General features: G+C 44.4%; 1 protein-coding gene across 1 annotated transcript; it reads left to right on the forward strand.

Moving 5' to 3' along the window:
- The first annotated feature begins 487 nt into the window (after positions 1-487).
- RPA2 (replication protein A2) lies at positions 488-21,907 on the forward strand. Its single transcript, XM_033227547.1, is given in 10 exon segments — positions 488-636; positions 638-800; positions 1,061-1,167; positions 8,336-8,437; positions 8,567-8,680; positions 15,475-15,549; positions 16,068-16,184; positions 19,094-19,201; positions 19,385-19,479; positions 21,178-21,907. Coding segments are annotated over 10 exon segments (1,032 nt in total). The 5' UTR covers positions 488-570; the 3' UTR covers positions 21,263-21,907.

Consider the following 21,907-nt stretch of genomic DNA (forward strand, 5'->3'; position numbering starts at 1 on the left):
TGGTAGAAATGACTGGAGAGGCCAAGCCTGGATGAGACTGGGGTGGGGACAGGTGGGGGACGAGGGGTGCCACCCTCAGATCTCTACAAGTCTGTCATGGGCAAGAGGGCGTAGGAGTCTCACAGCCCCACGGGGAGAATTGGGACCATTGGTGGCATTACACGAAGAGAATGGGACTTCTTATGTAAAAGAACAAGCAACTCCACGCGGTGCTGTGAGGCTAGTGCTGCGAGTCCCTGAGGTGCGCAATTCCCGCGCGACCGCGGGTGGGAAACACCGAAGCCAAAAACCCCACTACGGCCCTTTAGTTGAAGGCGTCGTCTGATTGGTGATAGTTTGGCGGGAACCCGAGCACGCCGAACAAAGGAAGTGACGTCAGAAGTCGCGCACTTGACGAGGGTGGAATCACGCGGCGCTGCGTCACGGTAGTATTGCTCTGATTGGTTGATTTCTTGCGATACCGCCCTGCCAGCTCCTTGCTTCCGCTAGTGCGGAGGGTTTTGCCCTTCGTAAAGATGGCCGCGCAGGCTTTTGGAGCCAACTGGGAGTGCAGTGTGCGTTTTCTGGAGCATGGGCAGAGAAGACAGGAAGAAGCGTAGCATTCGTGAGCACCGATTGGCTGAAGCTAGAAGCTCCCCGGGAGCTGACTGGCTCCGTCATTCGCTGGAAGGAGTTTGTGGCGCCAGAGAAAAGTAGCTAGAGCGGCGCAGTAGCGGCCGCATTCTGTGGTTTTCCGTGATTCCCCCAGACCCGAACCTTCTCGGCCTTTTTGCGGAAAATCACGACCAAGATGTGGAACAGTAATGATGGGGGTGCGGGGTGGAGGAGGAAGAGAATCGCAGGAGGTTTTAGCAAGAGGGAAAGCCTGGGGTCCGAGAGGCGTGTGGCAGCCGGAGAGGAAGGGCGGGAGCGGAGCTGGGGCGTTTGGGGGTCGCAGGAAGGCGGCGAGGAAGGTTAGGGAGACGCGGGCAGTATTTGGAGGGGCGAAGCCTCGGGGAGCCTGCAGGTTTCTCGGAGGCGCGAGACGTGGCACAGGCACTAATCCTGTTGTTCAAAACAGGTGGATTCGAAAGCTATGGCAGCTCCTCATATGGGGGAGCCGGCGGCTACACGCAGTCCCCGGGGGGCTTTGGATCGCCCGCACCTTCTCAGGCCGAAAAGAAATCAGTAGGTTGAAAGGAGTATTTGGTTTTGTTTTATCCTGTCCTGAAGTCCCTAAGTCATCTATGACAGAAACTTTATGCTTTGAAGGAAGATTTCAACATGAACTGATGCGATAATCTATTATTATCCGCATCTCTCATAATTAAGTGCTGTAAGTTTCAGAAATGAAATCTTGCCAAATTTTGCACCTCCTGTTGCCCTGGCTTTTCCCCTCATTGGCTTTATTTTGAAATTGATCAGTGTAGCTAATGAATCAGTCTTGTGTGAATGCTCTCAACTTGTTTTTTTATTATTTCTTTTCTTTTTTTTTTTTTTTTTTGAGACGGAGTCTCCCTCTGTCGCCCAGGCTGGAGTGCAGTGGCCTGATCTCGACTAACCGCAACCTCGGCCTCCCAGGTTCAAGGGATTCTCTTGCTTCAGCCTCCCGAGTAGCTGGAATTACAGGCATGTGCCACCATGCCCGGCTAACTTTGTGCTTTTAGTAGAGACAGGGTTTCTCTATGTTGGTCAGGCTTGTCTCCAACTCCTGACCTGAGATTATCCGCCCGCCTCGACCTCCCAAAGTGTTGGGATTACAGGCATGAGCCGCCGAGCCCGGCCCAAAGTCGCTTTTAAATTAAATGTGAGGGGACTTCAAGAGTGTGGTCTTTGGGCCGGCCGCGGTGACTCACGCCCGTAATCCCAGCACTTTGGGAGGCTGAGGCAGGTGGATCACCTGAGATCAGGAGTTCTTGACCAGCCTTGCCAACATGGTGAAACCTGGTCTCTACTAAAAATACAAAAATTAGCCAGGCGTGGTGCGGGTGCCTGTAATCCCAGCTACTAGGGAGGCTGAGGCAGGAGAATTGCTTGAACTCGGGAGACAGATTGCAGTGAGCCAAGATGGTGCCACTGCACTCCAGCCTGGGCGATAGAGCAGGAGTAGACTCTGTCTCAAAAAAAGAAATAGGGTCTTTGAAGTCATAGACATGTGTTCTGCCATTGCCGTGCTGCTTTACTTACAGGGTGTCACTGGACACATTTCCTAACTGGCTTGGGAGTCAGTTTTGCACCTATGAAGAGGGGCTAACATACCTTAAAATGTCATTGTGAGACTTATATTATATACAAAGAATACAGGCTATGGAGCCAGAACACGGGGACTCCAGAATCCGTTTTGCCTTTTAACTGCCATTGTGATTTCAGGAAAGCATCTTGTGGCCCTTGGTTTTTCTCATCTGATGATACTAGTAGTACTCATATCACAGGGTGGTTCTGAGAATTGACAAGTAAGGCATTGTGTAGGAAAACAATCTATAGAAAGCTGTCTAAACGTTGATTAGTCACTCAGAAATGAGTTTGTCTTTTTTCTTTTTTTTGAGACAGGATCTCTGTCTGCCAGGCTGGAGAGCAGTGGCGCGTGATCACAGCTCACGGCAGCTTGGACCTCCAGGCCTCAAGTGATCATCCCACCTCAGCCTCCCTAACAGCTCGGACTACATATGTGCACTGCCGTGTCAGGCTAATTTTTGTGTTTTTTTTTAGAGGTAGGGTTTGGCCATGTTGGCCAGGCTGGTCTCAAACTCCTAGCCTCAGTCCACCTGCCTCAGCCTCCCAAAGTGCTGAGATTACAGGTGTGAGCCACCACTCCCAGCTGAGTTTGCGTTTAACAACTGCAATTTCATTCTATAAATGTGGGGTTAATTTGACTTCTCTTTAGGAGTCACTCAGATGTGTTAAGATTCAGTGTGAGGGCCGGGCGCGGTGGCTCAAGCCTGTAATCCCAGCACTTTGGGAGGCCGAGACGGGCGGATCACGAGGTCAGGAGATCGAGACCATCCTGGCTAACACGGTGAAACCCCGTCTCTACTTAAAAAAAAATACAAAAACTAGCCGGGCGAGGTGGCGGGCGCCTGTAGTCCCAGCTCCTCGGGAGGCTGAGGCAGGAGAATGGCGTAAACCCGGGAGGCGGAGCTTGCAGTGAGCTGAGATCCGGCCACTGCACTCCATCCGGGCGACAGAGCGAGACTCCGCCTCAAAAAAAAAAAAAAAAGATTCAGTGTGAGCAGGTTAAAAAATTCATTGATATTCTGGTATATTTGGACATTGCTTTATAACTTTCTTTCTTTTTTTTTTGAGATGGAGTCTCACTCTGTCGCCCAGGCTGGAGTGTAGTGGTATGATCTCGGCTCACTGCAACCCCCGCCTCCCAGGTTCATGCCATTCTCCTGCCTCAGTCTCCCAAGTAGCTGGGACTACAGGCACCCACCACAACGCCCGGCTAATTTTTTGTATTTTTTTAGTAGAGATGGTGTTGCTCCATATTCACCAGGATGGTCTCGATCTCTTGACCTTGTGATCCACCTGCCTCGGCCTCCCAAAGTGCTGGGATTACATGCGTGAGCCACCGTGCCTGGCCACTTTGTAACTTTCATATAAATTATTTTACGTAATTCTGTAAGGAATTTGTTGTTTATTCCAGCATACAGCAGAGACTCAGGTATATTAAGGGACTGCCTAAGCTTACATAGCTAATAAGGAACTAGAATCAGACAGTACACACATGATGCTGAACAAATCCAACATCTGATGAGCAATAACTCCCTGTTGTAGTTTTCTCTCTCCTAGAAGATCTCAAGGGACTTTAATTCTCTATTTTGATTTTCTTGAGGTCGTGAAGGAGAAAACAAGGTAGATGATTGGTTCTCATCTTTTCTTCCCAAGCTTAACTATTTTTCTCCATTCTGATTGTTAGAATTTTTATGGGAGATCGAGACCATCCTCCTGGCTAACACGGTGAAACCCCGTCTCTACTAAAAAAATACAAAAAAAAAACTAGCCGGGCGAGGTGGCGGGCGCCTGTAGTCCCAGCTACTCGGGAGGCTGAGGCAGGAGAATGGCGTAAACCCGGGAGGCGGAGCTTGCAGTGAGCTGAGATCCGGCCACTGCACTCCAGCCCGGGCGACAGAACAAGACTCCGTCTCAAAAAAAAAAAAAAAAAAGAATTTTTATGTCATAATTCCTAAAAGCTGGGTATTAAGATAGCTTTTCAGAGAATAATGCTTGTAAATTGGAGACTCAATCCCAGTCTCTGGATTTTATTTTTCTTTTTGTGGAGACTATGTTGCCCAGGCTGGTCTCAAACTCTTGGGCTAAAGCAATCCTCCCACCCCTGCCTCCCATGGTGCTGGTATTAACAGGCATGAGCCACCATGCCTGGACAGTCTTTTTGTTTTTATTTTTATTTTTTTGAAACAGAGTCTTGCTCTGTTGCCCAGGCTGGAGTGCAGTGGAACGGTCTCAGCTCACTGCAACCTCCACCTCCTGGGTTCAAGCGATTCTCCTGCTTCAGCCCCCCCAAGTAGCTGGGACTACAGGCGCATGCCACCATGCCTGGCCAATTTTTGTATTTTCAGTCAAGATGGGGTTTTGCCACGTTGATCAGGCTGGTCTCAAACTCCTGATGTCAGACGATCCGCTCTTCTTGGCCTCCCAAAGTGTTGGGATTACAGGCATGAGATACTGTGCCTGGCCTTGTTTTGTTTTTAAATCTAGTATTTTCCACAGTTAAAAGTTAGGTGAATGCCCTATTCTTTTTTTCTTTTAAAATTGAGACGGAGTCTCACTTTCACCCCCACTGGATGCAGTGGTACAGTCATAGCTTACCGCAGACTCTTAACTCCAGGAGTCAAGGGATCCTCCCACCTCAGCCTCCCAAGTAGCTAGGATTACAGGTGTGCAGCACCATCCCTGGTTGATAAAAACTCTATCCAAAATGTTTCCTGTTGATTATATATTTGTTCAATGTGACTGAACCATGTGAAGTTTCAAATAGTGACCCATTTTTAATCTGTAATAATGGTACCTTCATGAAGTACTGTCAGAGTAGCCTGTAATTCATAATCAGCTATGAAAATTCTTTTAGTCTGAAAATGTTTTTTTTTCAGAATTAAGCATACTTATATTGACATTCTGTGAACCTCTTCGGAGCAAACTAGGAATTCCTTGCGATCAATTCCTACATAAAATATGTGCTCAATAAAAAATAAATACTTGATTTGAGATGAATTTGAAGGCATTGTTAACATCTCAACTGTTACCCATATGTAACTTTTTTACCTGAGAGGTAATAATATTTGTCAAACATCCACTGCATGCAGAGATTGGTATTAGCACTTCGTATATATTATGTGTCTTATTTACAACTGAAGAGGTATATATACCCAGTTTTCAGAAAAGGTGGTCCTGTGTCCAGGGCTTTGGAGCTGGGATTTGAGCATAGGTCTATAGGACTCTGGCTCCAAACCTCATGTTCTTGCCAGTTTACCTTACTGGTCTTAAGTTTTCTTATGCTGAAGATACGATGAACATCTCAGCTGTGATAGGTAAAAACAGAAATATAGTAGTTTGTGAGAGGTAAATCCTGGGACCCCTGCAAATTTTAAAACTATAAATATTAACATAGCATGTAACTTTACCTATAAAATATCATAAAGTAAAATTGAAAAACAGTTGATCCCGTCACATTGTTATTAAAAGCTATTGCAGATGTAAAGAATGAGGAACAATAGCTAATATAATAATAGCTAACATTTGTTATTGAGTACTGTGTGCTGGGTAGTATTCTGAGTCCTTACCATGTACTTAATTTTTATAATTTATCATTCCTAGTTTTGCAGATGAGGAAACCAAGGTACAAATGAGTTAATAAATGTGACCAAGAGCAACTGCTCTTTTTTTTTTTTTGGGAGGGGGGGAGAGTCTCTGTTGCCCAGACTGGAGTGCAGTGGCAAGATCTTGGCTCACTGCAACCTCCACCTCCCGAGTTCAAGTGATTCTCCTGCCTCAGCCTCCCCAGTAGCTGGGATTACAGGCACACGCCACCACACCTGGCTGATTTTTTTTTTAATTTTTAGTAGAGACAGGGTTTCGCCATGTTGGCCAGGCTTGATCTCAACTCCTGACCTCAAATGATCCGCCCGCCTCAGCCTTGGGATTACAGGCATTAGCCACCACGCCTGGCCAAGCAACTGCTCTTGAGAATAGAGCCACAGTCTTAACCCTCAAGCTTGGCTGCTGCCTTTTGTGGCATATGTGCCAGCGGTTGACTGAGCTTGCTTTATCCTTTTGCGGCAATACTCACCATTCAAAATCATGCTTCAGCAAAGTGAAATATTGGCAGTGTCATGGATGTTCAGGTCAGAGTTGCAACTGCTAAATCCATGAAGGCCAAGAGTCTACTGTGTTCTAAGTCTTCCATGCAGTACAGGTATTGGTCCACTTCCTCTTGGCTTCTGACAGGAAGAGCTCTCATTGTTTTTCTGCCTTGTACATATTCCCTTTAGGAGACTGGGAGTACGTACTTGCCCTCAGCCTGTTACCTGCTACTTTTTCACTATTGAAATTCTCATGCTTCAGAGTTCAGCCTAAAGCCTCCCTCTTTTGCCAGTAAGTTTTTCTGAGGTCCCACATGGCACATTTTGTTTTACGGTATATCAAGATCAGGTTTATTGTTTACCTTTGTACCTCCCCTAGATTAGGAATATGTTGAGGGTAAATCCTGTCCCATTGTATTCATCTTTATGTCACCCAGACTACCTCTTGCCACTGGTAGGCAAAAATAAGTTTACACTGTTGTGTGGCTGGTTTAAGATATGATCTGGGCCTGGTGCAGTGGCTCATGCCTGTAATCCCAACATTTTGGGAGGCCAAGGTGGGCAGATTGCCTGAGGTCAGGAGTTCGAGACCAGCCTGGCCAACATGGCAAAACCCCATCTCTAGAAAAAATACAAAAATTAGCTGGGTGTGGTGGCATGTACCTATAATCCCAGCTACCTGGGGGACTGAGACAGGAGACTTGCTTGAACCCAGGAGACGGAAGTGAGCCAAGATTGCTCCACCACACTCCAGCCTGGGCAACAGAATGAGACTCCATCTCAAAAAAAAAGGATATGATTTGAGTGTACTCACTAGACACTGTTCTGTCTACCCTATCCTGCCTCTTCCCCCTAAGATGTCCAACATGAGTCCAGCACAGTGGCTTATGCCTATAATCCTAACACTTTGGGAGGCTAAGGTGGGAGGATCACTTGAGACCAAGAGTTTAAGACCAGCCTGGGCAACATAGCAAAGCCCCATCTCTACAAAAAAAAAAATGTTTTTTTAATTGACTGGGTGTGGTGGTGTGCCTATAGTCCCATCTTCTCAGGAGACTGTTGCAGGAAGATTGCTTGAGCCCATGAGTTTGAGGCTGCAGTGAGCTATAATCATGCCTCTGCACTCCAGCCTGAGTGACAGAACAAGACCCCATCTCAAAACATAAAATGTGGCCAAGGGCGGTGGCTCACACCTGTAATCCTAGCACTTTGGGAGACTGAGGTGGGCAGATCACCTGAGGTCAAGAGTTCCAGACCAGCCTGGCCAACATGGAGAAACCCCGTCTCTACTAAAAATGCAAAATGCTGGCACACACGTATAGTCCCAGCTACTCAGGAGGCTGAGCCAGGAGAATCGCTTGAGCCCGGGAGGCAGAGGTTGCGGTGAGCTGAGATTGCGCTATTGCACGCCAGCCTGGGCAACAGGAGCGAAACTCTGTCTCAAAAAAAAAAAAAAAAAAAAAAAAAAAAAGTTAAAAAGCTGTCCAACATGCCCAAGCTCTGATTCCATTTCCCCAGGAGCCCCATTTGATTGTCAAAAAATCTGTCCTACAAGAAGCTATTCTTCTACCTTTTATAGTTCATCACAAGACCTACAAGCAATTCCAAAGTTCTGTCTCCATTAGTCATTTCTCAAACCTTTTCGCAATACCATCTCATTTTGTCAGTGACCTGAACAGCAGCACCAGCCTGTCTACACCCTAAAGCTGGGGTTTCCTCTTGAAGGTCTGTTCTGGCAGCAGCAGGTCGTTCTTCCTTATCCTGTCCCCCACTCTGACATACTCATTTTGGTGAATTCTCAGGGCAACACATGTATTCAGCAGGAACTCTGGAGTTAGACAAACCTGGGTTTGGATTCTAAAAGTGTGATATTGGTTTGCTATATGGCCTTGGTTTCCATCTCTCTGAAGCAAAGATAATGAGATTTGTTTTGAAATTCAATGTTCTAATATATTTAAAGTACTTGGCACATGGCAGGTGAGTGGTATGGTAGTTATTACTTTCTTAATTGAATTTTGCATGCTTTTTCTTTTTAGAGAGCCCGAGCCCAGCACATTGTACCCTGTACTATATCTCAGCTGCTTTCTGCCACTTTGGTTGATGAAGTGTTCAGAATTGGGAATGTTGAGATTTCACAGGTATGTCAAATAATTTGTGAAGGAATCACTCATAATAAAGAATGAAATAAGACTATGTTTAAAAATACAAAAATATAGCCTTGGTTTCAGGGGAAACAGCCTTTTTTTTTTTTCTTTCTTCTAACCTAGGTCACTATTGTGGGGATCATCAGACATGCAGAGAAGGCTCCAACCAACATTGTTTACAAAATAGATGACATGACAGCTGCACCCATGGACGTTCGCCAGTGGGTTGACACAGATGTAAGTGGCTGGTTTTGAATCATGATGGGGTTACTTTGGAACTGTGGAGATGTTGAACTTTTTTAGTCTTTTTAAAGTTTTTTCTTACAAAAATGATACAAAAAGACATCAAAGACAGATACCCTAAAGTGAAAGATTAATAGATTTGATTATATATCTTCCCGATATACCAAAAATAGAATTAAAAGTCAAATGACAGGAGACAGTAGAATGTTAAGTTCCAATAGAACAAAGGTGTTTTTTGTTGTTGTTGTTGTTTTGAGACAGTCTCACTCTGTCGCCCAGGCAGTACAGTGGTGGGATCTCGGCTCACTACAACCTCCGCCTCCCGGGCTCAAGCGATTCTCTGCCTCAGCTTCCCAAGTAGCTGGGATTACAGGCACCCGTCACCATGCCTGGCTAATTTTTGTATTTTTAGTAGAGACGGGGTTTCACCATCTTGGTCAGGCTGGTCTTGAACTCCTGACCTTGTGATCCACCCGCCTTGGCCTCCCAAAGCTCTGGGATTACAGGCTTGAGCCACCGCGCCCAGCCCCTGCTTTTTTTGTTGTTGAGACAGAATCTTGCACTGTTGCCCAGGCTGGAGTGCAGTGGCGCAATCTCAGCTCACTGCAACCTCTGCGCCCCAAGTTCAAGCAATTCTCCTGCCTTAGCCTCCCAAGTAGCTGGGATTACAGGCGCCTGCCACCACACCTGACTAATTTTTTGTATTTTTAGTAGAGATGGGGTTTCGCCATGTTGGCCAGGCTAGTTTCAAACTCCTGACCTCAGATGATCCACCCACCTCAGCCTCTCAAAGTGATTGGATTACAGGCTTGAACCCTCACGCCCGGCCTAGAACAAAGATTTTTATCTTGGTCACCACTGTAGCCTTAGCACCTAGAGCAGTGCTAGTCACATAGTGGTCCTAGAATAAATATTGTTTAAATGAACGCCGAAAATATTTGCAACATATTACAAACATTTAAATTTTTAATTAATAAAAAGCTCCTTTTTGGCCTGGCATGGTGGATCACTAGAGGTCAGGAGTTCGAGACCAGCCTGGCCAACATGGCAAAACCCATCTCTACTAAAAACTATAAAAACTTAGCCAGGCATGGTGGTGGGCGCCTGTAATTCCAACTACTCGGGAGGCTGAGGCAAGAGAATTGCTTGAACCGGGAGGCAGGGGTTGCAGTGAAACTGAGATTGTGCCACTGTACTCCAGCCTGGGTGACACACTGAGACTGTCTTAACAAAAAAAAAAAAAGCTCTTTTTTGTTGTTTCTGGTTTTGAGTTTTGTTTTGTTTGTTGTTGTTGTTTGAGAAAGTCTCACTTTGTCTCCAAGGCTGGAGTGCAGTAACTCAATCTCAGCTCACTGCAACCTCCACCTTTTTGGTTCAGGCAACCCTCCCGCCTCACCTTCCTGAATAGCTGAGATGACTAGTTTGTGGCATCACGCCTGGCTAATTTTTATATTTTTACTAGAGAGAGGGTTTTACCCTGTTGGCCAAGCTGGTCTCAAACTCCTGACTTCAAGTCATCTGCCCACCATGGCCTCCCAAAGTGCTGGGATACAGGCTTGAGCCACTGCGCCCAGCCAAAAAGCTCTTATAAAACCAGAAAACCACTGCACCTTAGAAAAATGAACAAACAAGATGCACAGATAATTCATAAAAGACAGTAGAAATGGTAGTGGCAGTAACTAAAGCAGGCTTAACAAACATTGAGAGATCATTTTTAGCTTAGGTTTGCAAAGAAAACAAAGAATGACAATGTCTAGTTCTAGTAAGAGCAGCAGCTACCACACAGTGCCCTAGATTAGTAGTAGGCACTTAATAAATACTGAGTGATTTGTTATTGTCCAAGAAAGTAGGCTTATAGCGTGAGTATAAATTGGTGTAACCTTTCTCAAACATCAGCTTGTATCAAAAGCATCAGTCATAAAAATGGTGACCTAACGGCCGGGTGCAGTGGCTCACGCCTGTAATCCCAGCACTTTGGGAGGCTGAGGTGGACAGATCACAAGGTCAGGAGATCGAGACCATCCTGGCTTACACAGTAAAACCCCATCTCTACTAAAAATACAAAAAATTAGCCGAGCATGGTGGCAGGTACCTGTAGTCCCAGCTACTCGGTAGGCTGAGGCAGGAGAATGGCGTGAACCCAGGAGGCGGAGCTTACAGTGAGCCAAGATCACGCCACTGCACTCCAGCCTGGGAGACAGAGCGAGACTCAGTCTCAAAAAAAAAAAAAAAACGGTGACCTAGCAAAACTCCATGGCTTAGGAGTTTACATCAAGGAAAGAATTAAAGACACGTACAAAGATTTAGACCAGTGAAGTGGTCACGCCTGTAATCCCGGCACTTTGGGAAGCCAAGGCAGGCAGATCACCTGAGGTAAGGAGTTCAAATCGAGCCTGGCCAACATGGTGAAACTCCGTCTCCTAAAAATACAAAAATTAGCCGGGTGTGGTTGTGCGTAGCTATAATCCCAGCTACTCGACTCTGGAGGCTGAGGCAGGAGAATTACTTGAACCTGGGAGGCGGAGGTTGCAGTAAGCCGAGATCATGCCACTGTACTCTAGTCTGGGCAACAGAGCAACACTCTGTCTCAAAATAAATAAATAAAAATAAAGCGATCTCAAAATACTAGCAATAAAGGATTATTAAGTAAACCATGACATGTTTATAACATACTACAAATGATATAGAAAAGCGTGTATTGTCACAAAGAAGTATTTGCCATAAATTGTTGAGAAAAGCGTATTACAATATGGTATGCAGGATTTGACCCAATTTTTACACAGCAGCATGTGTATATAAGTGTCTTTATAAACATGGATAAAATAGATTGAAATACAGTATATACTTTTTATCCTTTTATATTTTTAATTGTGCAGAAGGCCTCTTGGTGTTTTGTATTTTGTTTTTGAAATACATTCATTACACAAAATTTGGATAATAAAGACTATTTTAGGCCGGGCATGGTGGCTCACGCCCATAATCCCTGCACTTTGGGAAGCCAATGCAGACGGGTCACCTGAAGTCAGAAGTTTGAAACCAGCCTGGCCAACATGGTGAAACTCCATCTCTACTAATAATACAAAAATGAGGCGGGCACCTGTAATCCTAGCTACGCAGAAGCTGAGGCAGGAAAATTGCTTGAACCTAGGAGGCAGAGGTTGCAGTGAGCCAAGATCGCGCCACTGCACTGCAGCCTGGGCAACAGAGTGAGACTCTGACTCAAAAAAAAGACCGTTTTCCTTCAAAAACCACAAGTTACCATAGAGAAATAACTTGGTAGTTATGTAATTTTTTAATTTTTTGCTTCTCAGAAAAATAAAGGATAATTCATTCAGCAGTTATTGTTGGAGTACCAATTCTGAACCAGACTGTGCGTGGTTCCAGGTATAAAAAGAATGAAGTAGACACAGTCCCTGCCATCAAGCAGGGAGGTAGATACTATGGATACATAATACTACATGTTCATACAAAATACACTATACTTGCTTATAAAACATTTTAAAAATCACCTGAAATCTCATGTCCCTTAAATAACTGTTATAACACATGTTGGGAAATATCCTTTCAGACATCTGTCTCTGCCTATATGTACATACAGATGTCCACATACCTCTTTTACTGTAAAAGGGATAATATGCTATGCAACTGCTAAGTAATTTGCTCTTTTAACTAAAAATTATGTTGTGGAACTGATTTTTTTTTTTTGAAATGGGGTTTTGCTCTTGTTGCCCAGGCTGGAGTTGCCAGGCTTGTTGCAATGGCACGATCTCCAGCTCACCGCACCCTCTGCTTCCCGGGTTCAAGCAATTCTCCTGCCTCAGCCTCCCGAGTAGCTGGGATTACAGGCATGTGCCACCACACCCAGTTAATTTTGTATTTTGTAGAGACGGGGTTTCTCCATGTTTGTCAGGATGGTCTCAAACTCCCAACCTCAGGTGATTGCCCGCCTCAGCCTCCCAGAGGGCTAGGATTATAGGCATGAGCCACAGGCCCTCTTTTTTTTTAAATAGAGACAAGGTCTTGGCTTGCTGCCTAGACTGGCCTCAAAGCTGGGCTCAAGTGATCCTTTGACCTTAACCTCCGAAGTAGCTGAACTATAGACTGATGCCACCATGCCTGGTGAGGAACCGATTTTTTTTTTTTCAGACTGAGTCTCACTCTGTCATCCAGGCTGGAGTGCATTGGCGCAATCTTGGCTCACTGTAACCTCTGCTTCTCGGGTTCAAACGATTCTCCTGCCTCAGCCTCCCGAGTAGCTGGGATTACAGATGTGCACCACCACACCTGGCTAATTTCTGTATTTTTAGTAGAGATGGGGTTTCAACATGTTGGCCAGGCTGGTCTCGAACTCCTGACCTCAGGTGAACCACCTGCCTCGGCCTCCCAAAGTCCTGGGATTATAGGCTTGAGCCACCATGGCCCAGCCAGGAACTGATTTTTTAATGTTATCTGTAAAGATTTACATTTATCATTTTAAATGACCACCTATTCCATTGTAAGAATACATCATTCCTTACTTAACAGTAGACCCAATCAGGGAACAACATTTAGCTTCTTTCAGTCGTTCTCCATTTATGCACCAGTGAGTATCTTTGCATACATTTCTTCATGATTATAAAATAATCGTAAGGCTGGACGCCGTGGCTCACGCCTCTAATTCCAGCACTTTGGGAGGCCAAGGCAGGCGGATCACCTGACATCAGGAGCTCAAGACCAGCCCGGCCAACATGGTGAAACCCCATCTCAACTAAAAATACAAAATTAGCCAGGCATGGTGGCGCACACCTATAATCCCAGCTACTTGGGAGACTGAGTCAGGAGAATCACTTGAACCCAGGAGGCAGAGATTGCAGTGAGCCAAGATCGTGCCTTTGCATTCAACCTGGGCAACAAGAGCAAAACTCCATCTCAAAACAATAAAATAATCATAAGATATATTCCTAAAAGTAGGTTTTCTGGGGGGAAATACACACTTGACTTTTTTTTTAACATCTTAATTTTTGCATTTTTGTACTGTCTTCTATAAAGGTACCGGTTTACACTTCAATCATGCATGAGAGTGCCCAGTTAGTTTCCATACCCTTAACTTTTTTTTTTTTTTTTTTTTTTAAGAAATAGGATCTCACCATGTTGCCCAGGCTGGTCTCAAACTCCTGGGTTCAAGCAATCCTCCCACCTCAGCCTCCCAACATGCTGGGATTACAGGTGTGAGCCACTGTGCCCATCCTCCATACCCTTTCTAACAATGAGTTTTTTTGTTTGTTGTTGTTGTCGGGATTTTTTGGTTTGTTTTTATTTGTTTTTTTTGTTTTTGAGATGGAGTTTCGCTCTTGTTGCCCAGGCTAGAGTGCAATGGCGCAGTCTCGGCTCACTGCAACCTCTGCCTCCCAGGTTCAAGCAATTCTCCTGCCTCAGCCTCCCGAGTAGCTGGGATGTACCACCATGCCCGGCTAATTTTGTATTTTTAGTAGAGACGGGGTTTCTCCATGTTGAGGCTGGTCTCTAACTCCTGACCTCAGGTGATACTCCTGCCTCGGCCTCCCAAAGTGCTGGGATTACAGACGTGAGCCACCACACCCGGCCTAACAATGAGTTTTTGTCTTAAATTTTTGCCAGTATGATAGTCGTTTTAAAAAATAGTCTTTTTGACCAGGTGTGGTGGCTCATGCCTGTAATCCTGGGACTTTGGGGAGGCCAAGACGAGTGGATCACCTGAGGTCAGGAGTTTGAGACCAGCCTGGCCAACATGGTGAAAGCCCATCTCTACTAAAAATTAAAAAATTAGCCTGGCATGGTGGTGCATGCCTGTAACCCCAGCTACTCGGGAGGCTGAGGTGGGAGAATCACTTGAACCCGTGAGGCAGAGGTTGCAATGAGCTGAAATCGTGCCACTGCACTCCAGGCTGGGTGACAGAGCAAGACACTTCGTCTCAAATAAAAAAAATCAGCTAATGTATTTTTCTTATAAATAATGTGTGCATATTCTAGGAAACTGATAAAGAAATATTAAAATAGTTTGTAATTATCCTAGTCAACCATTAAACAGTTTAGTGTGTATTGTCCCAAATGGGAAATCAGCTTTTTTCCATGTATCATGACTTGTTTTTCCAGACAGTAAACAGAATTCTGTGTTATCATTTGCAACAGTGTGGAGTATCCTATTATATAGAAATGTATACTTTATGTTGGATATTTAGGTTGTTTTAAAATTTTTAATATTCTGTACTATGATAAATGTAAATCTTAATGCATGTTCTTAATTACTTCCTTAAATTCCCAGAAGTAGAATTGCTTTGCCAATAAGTACATCCACCAGAAAATTGTGTGCCTGTGGGGCGTGGTGGCGGGCGCCTGTAATCCCAGCTACGGGGGAAGCTGAGGCAGGAGAATCACTCAAACCCTCCCTTGGGAGGGGAGGTTGTAGCGAGCCAAGATCATGCCACTGCACTCCAGTCTGGGCAACAGAGCAAGACTCCCTCACAAAAAAAAAAAAAAAAGAAAATTGTGTGCCTAAGAGCTTGAATGAGAGTATCATTAATTGTTTGCTTTTTTATGATATGCTACAGAACTTTGGAACCAAGAATTACCTTTAGAGATATTTTTATTCTAATTCCTGGTTTTATAAAAAAGAAAGTTGTAAAAGGCAGGGCAAACTCCTTAATGCCATTTTAGGATCCTTTAACTCTTCTACTTTATAACTTTCTCTTTCTATACATAATATAGAAATGTTAAAGAGGCTTTCACCAGCATCACTAAAACCTTAATGACATGTTTGTATTTTATGTTAGGATGCCAGCAGTGAAAACACTGTGGTTCCTCCAGAAACATATGTGAAAGTGGCAGGCCACCTGAGATCTTTTCAGGTAAAGTCAGAATAAAATAGCAGTTAAAGTCTTTTTGCATGAAGCAGTTTCTAGATTCATGTCATGGCTTTTGGATAGTTAAAATACTTAAGTCCCCCTGTTTAATGGGAAGTTTTTCTTCCTCTCTTCTTCAAAAGGAAATAATTCTTCTTTCTTTCTATTATTATTTTTTTTAACCTTAACATGAAACTGACAGAATAGTAAAGAAAGAACGGAATCTCCTTCTACAGTTGCCATCTGTGGCGTTCATTAGTTGGAGAAAGGAGAACACTAGATTCGGAGTCAGAAGTCTAGATTTTGCTCCGTTATGCAACCGTGGGAAAATTATTGTCACTTAGCTATTAATTTTAGTGTTTTTCTCCTCATGTTTGACCATATTTGGATTACCTCTGAGAGTATATAACATTTTTCTCATATTGGCAAAATATTAATATTATAACCAAGAAAAGCGCCACAGTGTTGACCTGAAATTAATGTATGTTCATATTTTATTCCCCTTTTTTTCTTCATTTTAATAGAACAAAAAGAGCCTGGTAGCCTTTAAGATCATGCCCCTGGAGGATATGAATGAGTTCACCACACATATTCTGGAAGTGATCAATGCACACATGGTACTAAGCAAAGCCAGCAGCCAGGTGAGTAGCCTCACTTTCCTAGCTTTTTCTCTTCCCTGGAAGAACACAGGTTACTTTTGTGTTCCAGCTTTGATTTCCCTGACATTTTGAAGGTCGAGCCAGAGAAAGACATCACTAAGTCCTCAGAACACTTTCTCCATTAGCTTTGTCACTGTATTTTATTCTAGATGAAACACTGATGTTTCTCTCAGAATTAAGAGTTCCTCTGACTCCACTGGCCTGGACAGCTGAGGCCTGTGACAACCCTTAGGTGTAGACATGTAATTATAGGCTGAGCTCTTAGCTCCAAGGATTGTCAGTGCATATTCAGAGAGTAGCTCCCTTCAGGACAGCATTTTGCTGTCTTCCTTCCAACTTACTGGCTAAGTAGGAAAAATTATGTAGTATTATTTTTTCCCTGAGATTACATTTATTGGTTCGTATTGAAATTTCTCCATAGTATTTTCCATTGTGTGAATTAACTTTGGCAAGTCCATCTAGGACCACGCAAAAGGTTTGTTGACTCTAGTATTAGAAAGCCCTCAGGGCCGGGTGTGATGGTTCATGCCCTGAAATCCCAGCACTTTGGGAGGCTGGTATGGGGGCATCACTTGAGCCCAGTTCGAGACACTACCCTGGGTAACATAGGGAGACCCCTGTCTCTACAAAAAAAATTAAAGAATTCGATGGGCTACTTGGGAGGCTGAGTTTGGGAGATCACTTAAGCCCAGGGGGTCAAGGCTGCATTGAGCTGTGATTGTGCTACTCACTGCAGCCTAGGCAACAGAGCAACTTTGTCTCAAAAAAGAAATACAGAAAAAGAAAAATATTTATTGCGCCTACTTTGATTTGATAGTCCCAATCATTCTAGTCCCCATTCGAGTATAGCAGTGAACACGATATACTTACATTCTTGGGAGAAACAAGCAATAAACAAAAAATATATATAATTTTAGGTAGCTATGTAGGTGCTCTAAAGTAAATAAAGCAAAATAGGAGAAGAGGGTGATGGAGGGAACCAAGAATGGTACAATTTTAGATGGGGAAGAACATTCCAAACCAGAGGGACTAGGAAGTGCAAGAAGCAGGAGTGTGGAGTAAGCGTGACATCTCTGAAACCAGTAAGGCCAGAGTCTGGAGTGAAGCAAATGACAGGGGAGAGGGAGAGGGTTGTAGTCAAGGAGGCAGGGCCCAGATTTTGTGGGGCTTTGGAGGCCATGATAAGGATTGCCTTTATTCAAATTTTTAAAATTTTATTTGGGGTTTTTTTTGTTTTTGTTTTTTTGAGATAGAGTCTCGCTCTGTCACCCAGACTGGAGTGCAGTGGCGCGATCTCAGCTCACTGCAAGCTCCGCCTCCCAGGTTCACGCCATTCTCCTGCCTCAATCTCCCGAGTAGCTGGGACCACAGGCGTCCACCACCATGCTTGGCTAATTTTTGTATTTTTAGTAGAGAAGGGGTTTCACCGTGTTAGCCAGGATGATCTCAATCTTCTGACCTTGTGATCTGCCTGCCTCAGCCTCCCAAAGTGCTAGGATTACAGGCATGAGCCACTGTGCCCAGCCCTATTTTTTTTTTTTTTTTTTTGAGACAGAGTTTCATTCTGTCACCCAGGCTGGAGTGCAATGATGTAATCTCAGCTTACTGCTGCCTCCGCTTCTCGGGTTCAAGTGATTCTCCTGTCTCAGCTTCCCCAGTATCTGGGATTACAGATGTGCACTACCACACTGAGCTAATTTTTGTATTTTTATTTTTATTTTTATTTTATTTTATTTTTTTTTTTGAGACGGAGTCTCGCAGTCGCCCAGGCTGGAGTGCAGTGGCCCGATCTCAGCTCACTGCAAGCTCCGCCTCCCGGGTTTACGCCATTCTCCTGCCTCAGCCTCCCGAGTAGCTGGGACTACAGGCGCCCGCCAACTCGCCCGGCTAGTTTTTTCTATTTTTTAGTAGAGACGGGGTTTCGCCGTGTTAGCCAGGATGGTCTCGATCTCCTGACCTCGCGATCCACCCGTCTCGGCCTCCCAAAGTGCTGGGATTACAGGCTTGAGCCACTGCGCCCGGCCTAATTTTTGTATTTTTAGTAGAGACAGGGTTTCACCATGTTGGCATCCAGTTAGCAATCCGGCTGGCAGTGAGGATTTGTGGCCTAGGAGGCGGTCTGGGATGACATCCTGGGGACTCTGTCAGCCTTTTGGGAGACAGATAGAAGAGGCTAATGAGGGATACTGAGAAGGTTCAGTTTGAGAGTCAGATGGAGAACCAGAAGAATGTGGTGTCAAGAAGCCCAGGGAGGAACACATTTCAAGAGGAGTGTGGTCAGCAGTGTCTGCTTCTGAGAGGTTAAGTATTAGGAGGACTGAAAGAGACTTTTTGATAATTGGTTGAAAAGTCTTTGGTGACTCTGGTGAACAGTTTCAGAGGTGTACTTGGGGAGAACCCAAATATGGTGGGTTGAGGAGTGACTGGGGAGAAAGGAAATGAAAATAGTGATTGCAGAGCATTTTAAGAATTTGTTTTAAAAAAAGGAAAAAGAGAGGACGATAGGGACTGTGTCTCCTTTTCTCTGCCTGCGATGCTTCATGCCTATAGACACTCAGTGAATGCTTGAGTGATTGGGCCACACGGATACCAAAATAGCAGACTCTGGGTAATTTTCTTCTCACTACTACTCTTCTCTGGTTCCTCTCACATCAGAAACAAAAGGAGCCAAGAAGATCTGTCTCTTTTTGATATTTATGTGCTTCGGGGAGTTACTTTATCTTCCTATGAAATACTCATTAGATAATAGTTGTCCATTCCAATGTAAGCAGTGTTACTGGGAAACTGTTTATCAATTGTTTTTTGTAAGCTGCTTAACGAGCTATTTGAAGTTGTAAAGACTGTTTAGCTTGATGGATTTTCTAATATTGTTAACTTATTTCTTAATTCAGCCCTCAGCAGGGAGAGCACCTATCAGCAATCCAGGAATGAGTGAAGCAGGGAACTTCGGTGGGAATAGCTTCATGCCAGCAAATGGCCTCACTGTGGCCCAAAACCAGGTAAACTCCACCAGAGTGGCTTCAGAAATACAAAACACAGACAGTCTTAAATTTTGTTATTTCCCTGATGAGCTAAGATTGTTTGAATACCTGGTTTATTTCTTTCCTATAAAGGGACTCAGGTTTGCAAAGGGGAGGCTGATCCAAAATAATTGTGAAAATCTTTCTGATTTGAATCTTCAGGTATTGAATTTGATTAAGGCTTGTCCAAGACCTGAAGGGTTGAACTTTCAGGATCTCAAGAACCAGCTGAAACACATGTCTGTATCTTCAATCAAGTAAGTATTTGATTTTCATGAGCTCAGGCTCTAGAATTGTACCTGTTTCACCTCACAAGGGTTTCCTGACAGTGAGAAGTGAGTTTTAAAAGTAAAACTTGGCAGCCGGGCATGGTGGCTCACGCCTGTAATCTCAGCACTTTGGGAGGCCGAGGCGGGTGGATCACCTGAAGTGAGCAGTTCGAGACCAGCCTGGTCAACATGGTGAAAACCCCGTCTGTACTAAAAATACAAAAATTAGCCGGGTGTGGTGGCACTCAACGATCACACCACTGCGCTCCAGCCTGGGTGACAGAGCGAGATTCCATCTCAAAAAAAAGTAAAAGTTTGCCAGGCACTAGCTCATGCCTATAGTTCTAGCACGTTGGGAGGCTGAGGTGGGCAGATTGCTTAAACTCAGGAGTTCAAGACCAGCCTGGGCAACGTGGCAAAACCTTGTCTCTACAAAAACAATAAAAACAAATTAGCCGGGCACAGTGGCGCATGCCTGTAGTCCCCACTACCCAGGAGGCTGAAGTGGGAGGATCACTTGAGCCCAGAAAGTCGAGGCTGCAGTGAGCCATCACTGTGCCATTGCACTCCATCCTGGATGACAGAGTGAGACTGTCACACAAAAACAACTTAACTGCAACCCTGGTGGCAGAATGGAAATTGTTCAGCTATGGAAAAACAGGAAAAAGACCATGCGCCAAAATGGTGCTACCCATCACATCACTTATTCAGCAAATTTTTTCATTCAGCAGACACTAAGGACCATTATATGTAAGGGATATATAATAATTCTGAGCAAAAAGTTGACCTGATTTCCTTATGGGATTTAGACTGGAGGAGGGAAGTCCTTAGCTCCTGGTCCTCAGGTGTACAGTCCTGTTGCTGTTACTGTCCCCATTGTGGACATGAGTGTATTAGGCTATCTGGACCTTATTAAACAACCAGTCCTTCCAACACCCTTATCCTGATTCCATCTTAGACAAGCAGCCTACTGATTCCAGTGTAGTAAACCAGTCAAACACACTGACTTACGGTGCTTGTGATAGTTATTTGTTACTGTAAATCAATTGACCTGCCAGGCCTAGATAGAAAAGGAATACTCAGGACTAATTCCATTTCCTCTCCTGTAAAATAAGGATAATTCCTATCTCAGAGTTACTGTGCTGATGAGGTAGAGAACTGCTGTCACTTAGGTGCTCTGTAGATTGTGGCTATTAAATACGTTACTGACACTAACCCTGAGGACCTTGAAGGGTTTGAAGGTTTCCGTGTTTCCTTTGCTTCCCACAACTTTACTTCCCAGAGGGGAACCAAAGGGATTTCAGTGTGTGGCTGGAAAAGGGGGACTTTTAAAGACAGCTCTTTTTACTAAGAGATTTTGTGTGCAAGTGTGACTACAGCTTTAGATCCTTGTTTTCCTGCTTAGACTGTATTTAAGTGAGGCCCTGTTGTCTTTCCTTTACACAATTTGGGAGAGGGACCCAAGATAGTCCTAATAGCCAGTGTCTCCATGAATAAGCTCTGTTTTGCTATTTTACTGGCATTTCTCCCTGTGAGAGCTTTCTATGTGCAAAATACTTGTGAATTCTTAGCTAAGGTAGAAAGTTGGGAGATAAGCGAAGTTTGCATATTTGACCATATCCAAAAGGCAATTTCCTTCTGAATTGGCCTGAAAATGACTTCTTTTATTTTTTTCTTTCTTTCTAGGCAAGCTGTGGATTTTCTGAGCAATGAGGGGCACATCTATTCTACTGTGGATGATGACCATTTTAAATCCACAGATGCAGAATAACTGGATCTAATTGGGTACCTGAGATATTTTACAGCTGGACCTAGTTTCACACTCTGTTGTCTCCGGCTCTGCATATGTTTGGCCACGTGGCTTCTAGGAAGTAGGTTTCATCTATCAAAGGTCTCCTCTGACATCCTTTTGAAACTTACTGCTCTTCTGTTTTGTTTTGTTTTGTTTTGTTTGAAGCTCAGAGGGAGATGGGCAATTGACAGGGATGCAATCCAGGGTGGGATTTCTTGAGGAAGTTACAAATAAGCTTGTTACCACATAAAGATAGATGGAATTGGAAGGATGCTACCAGGAGAGTACTTACATAGTGCTCGGGAGTTTCTCTTCTTAAAATGTTTGCTGCTGAAAGATGAGCAGGACCAGGGCCTTGTAGGCAGAGCCCTAGCCGAGAAACCGGCTGGCCTCTGCCTGTTTTTGTTTCCCACTTTGGTTGTGTGGCATTACTTTCAGAATTGCACTTTCCTGCTTGTCATGACTGCTTGACACACTTGTCATGACGTGTGTTTCTGTGAACATGAAGTTCTGCGGTGGTAGCCTCCAGGGGCAGAGGAAAGGAAGAAGTGTTACTGCGTTTTGTACAAAATAAGTACATTCATATGTTTAATAAAACAGTTCTATTGTAGTAACTTGTAAAAA

The sequence above is a fragment of the Trachypithecus francoisi genome, unplaced genomic scaffold (genome assembly GCF_009764315.1).
Source record: "Trachypithecus francoisi isolate TF-2019V2 unplaced genomic scaffold, Tfra_2.0 Lachesis_group12, whole genome shotgun sequence".
Lineage (NCBI taxonomy): Eukaryota > Metazoa > Chordata > Mammalia > Primates > Cercopithecidae > Trachypithecus > Trachypithecus francoisi.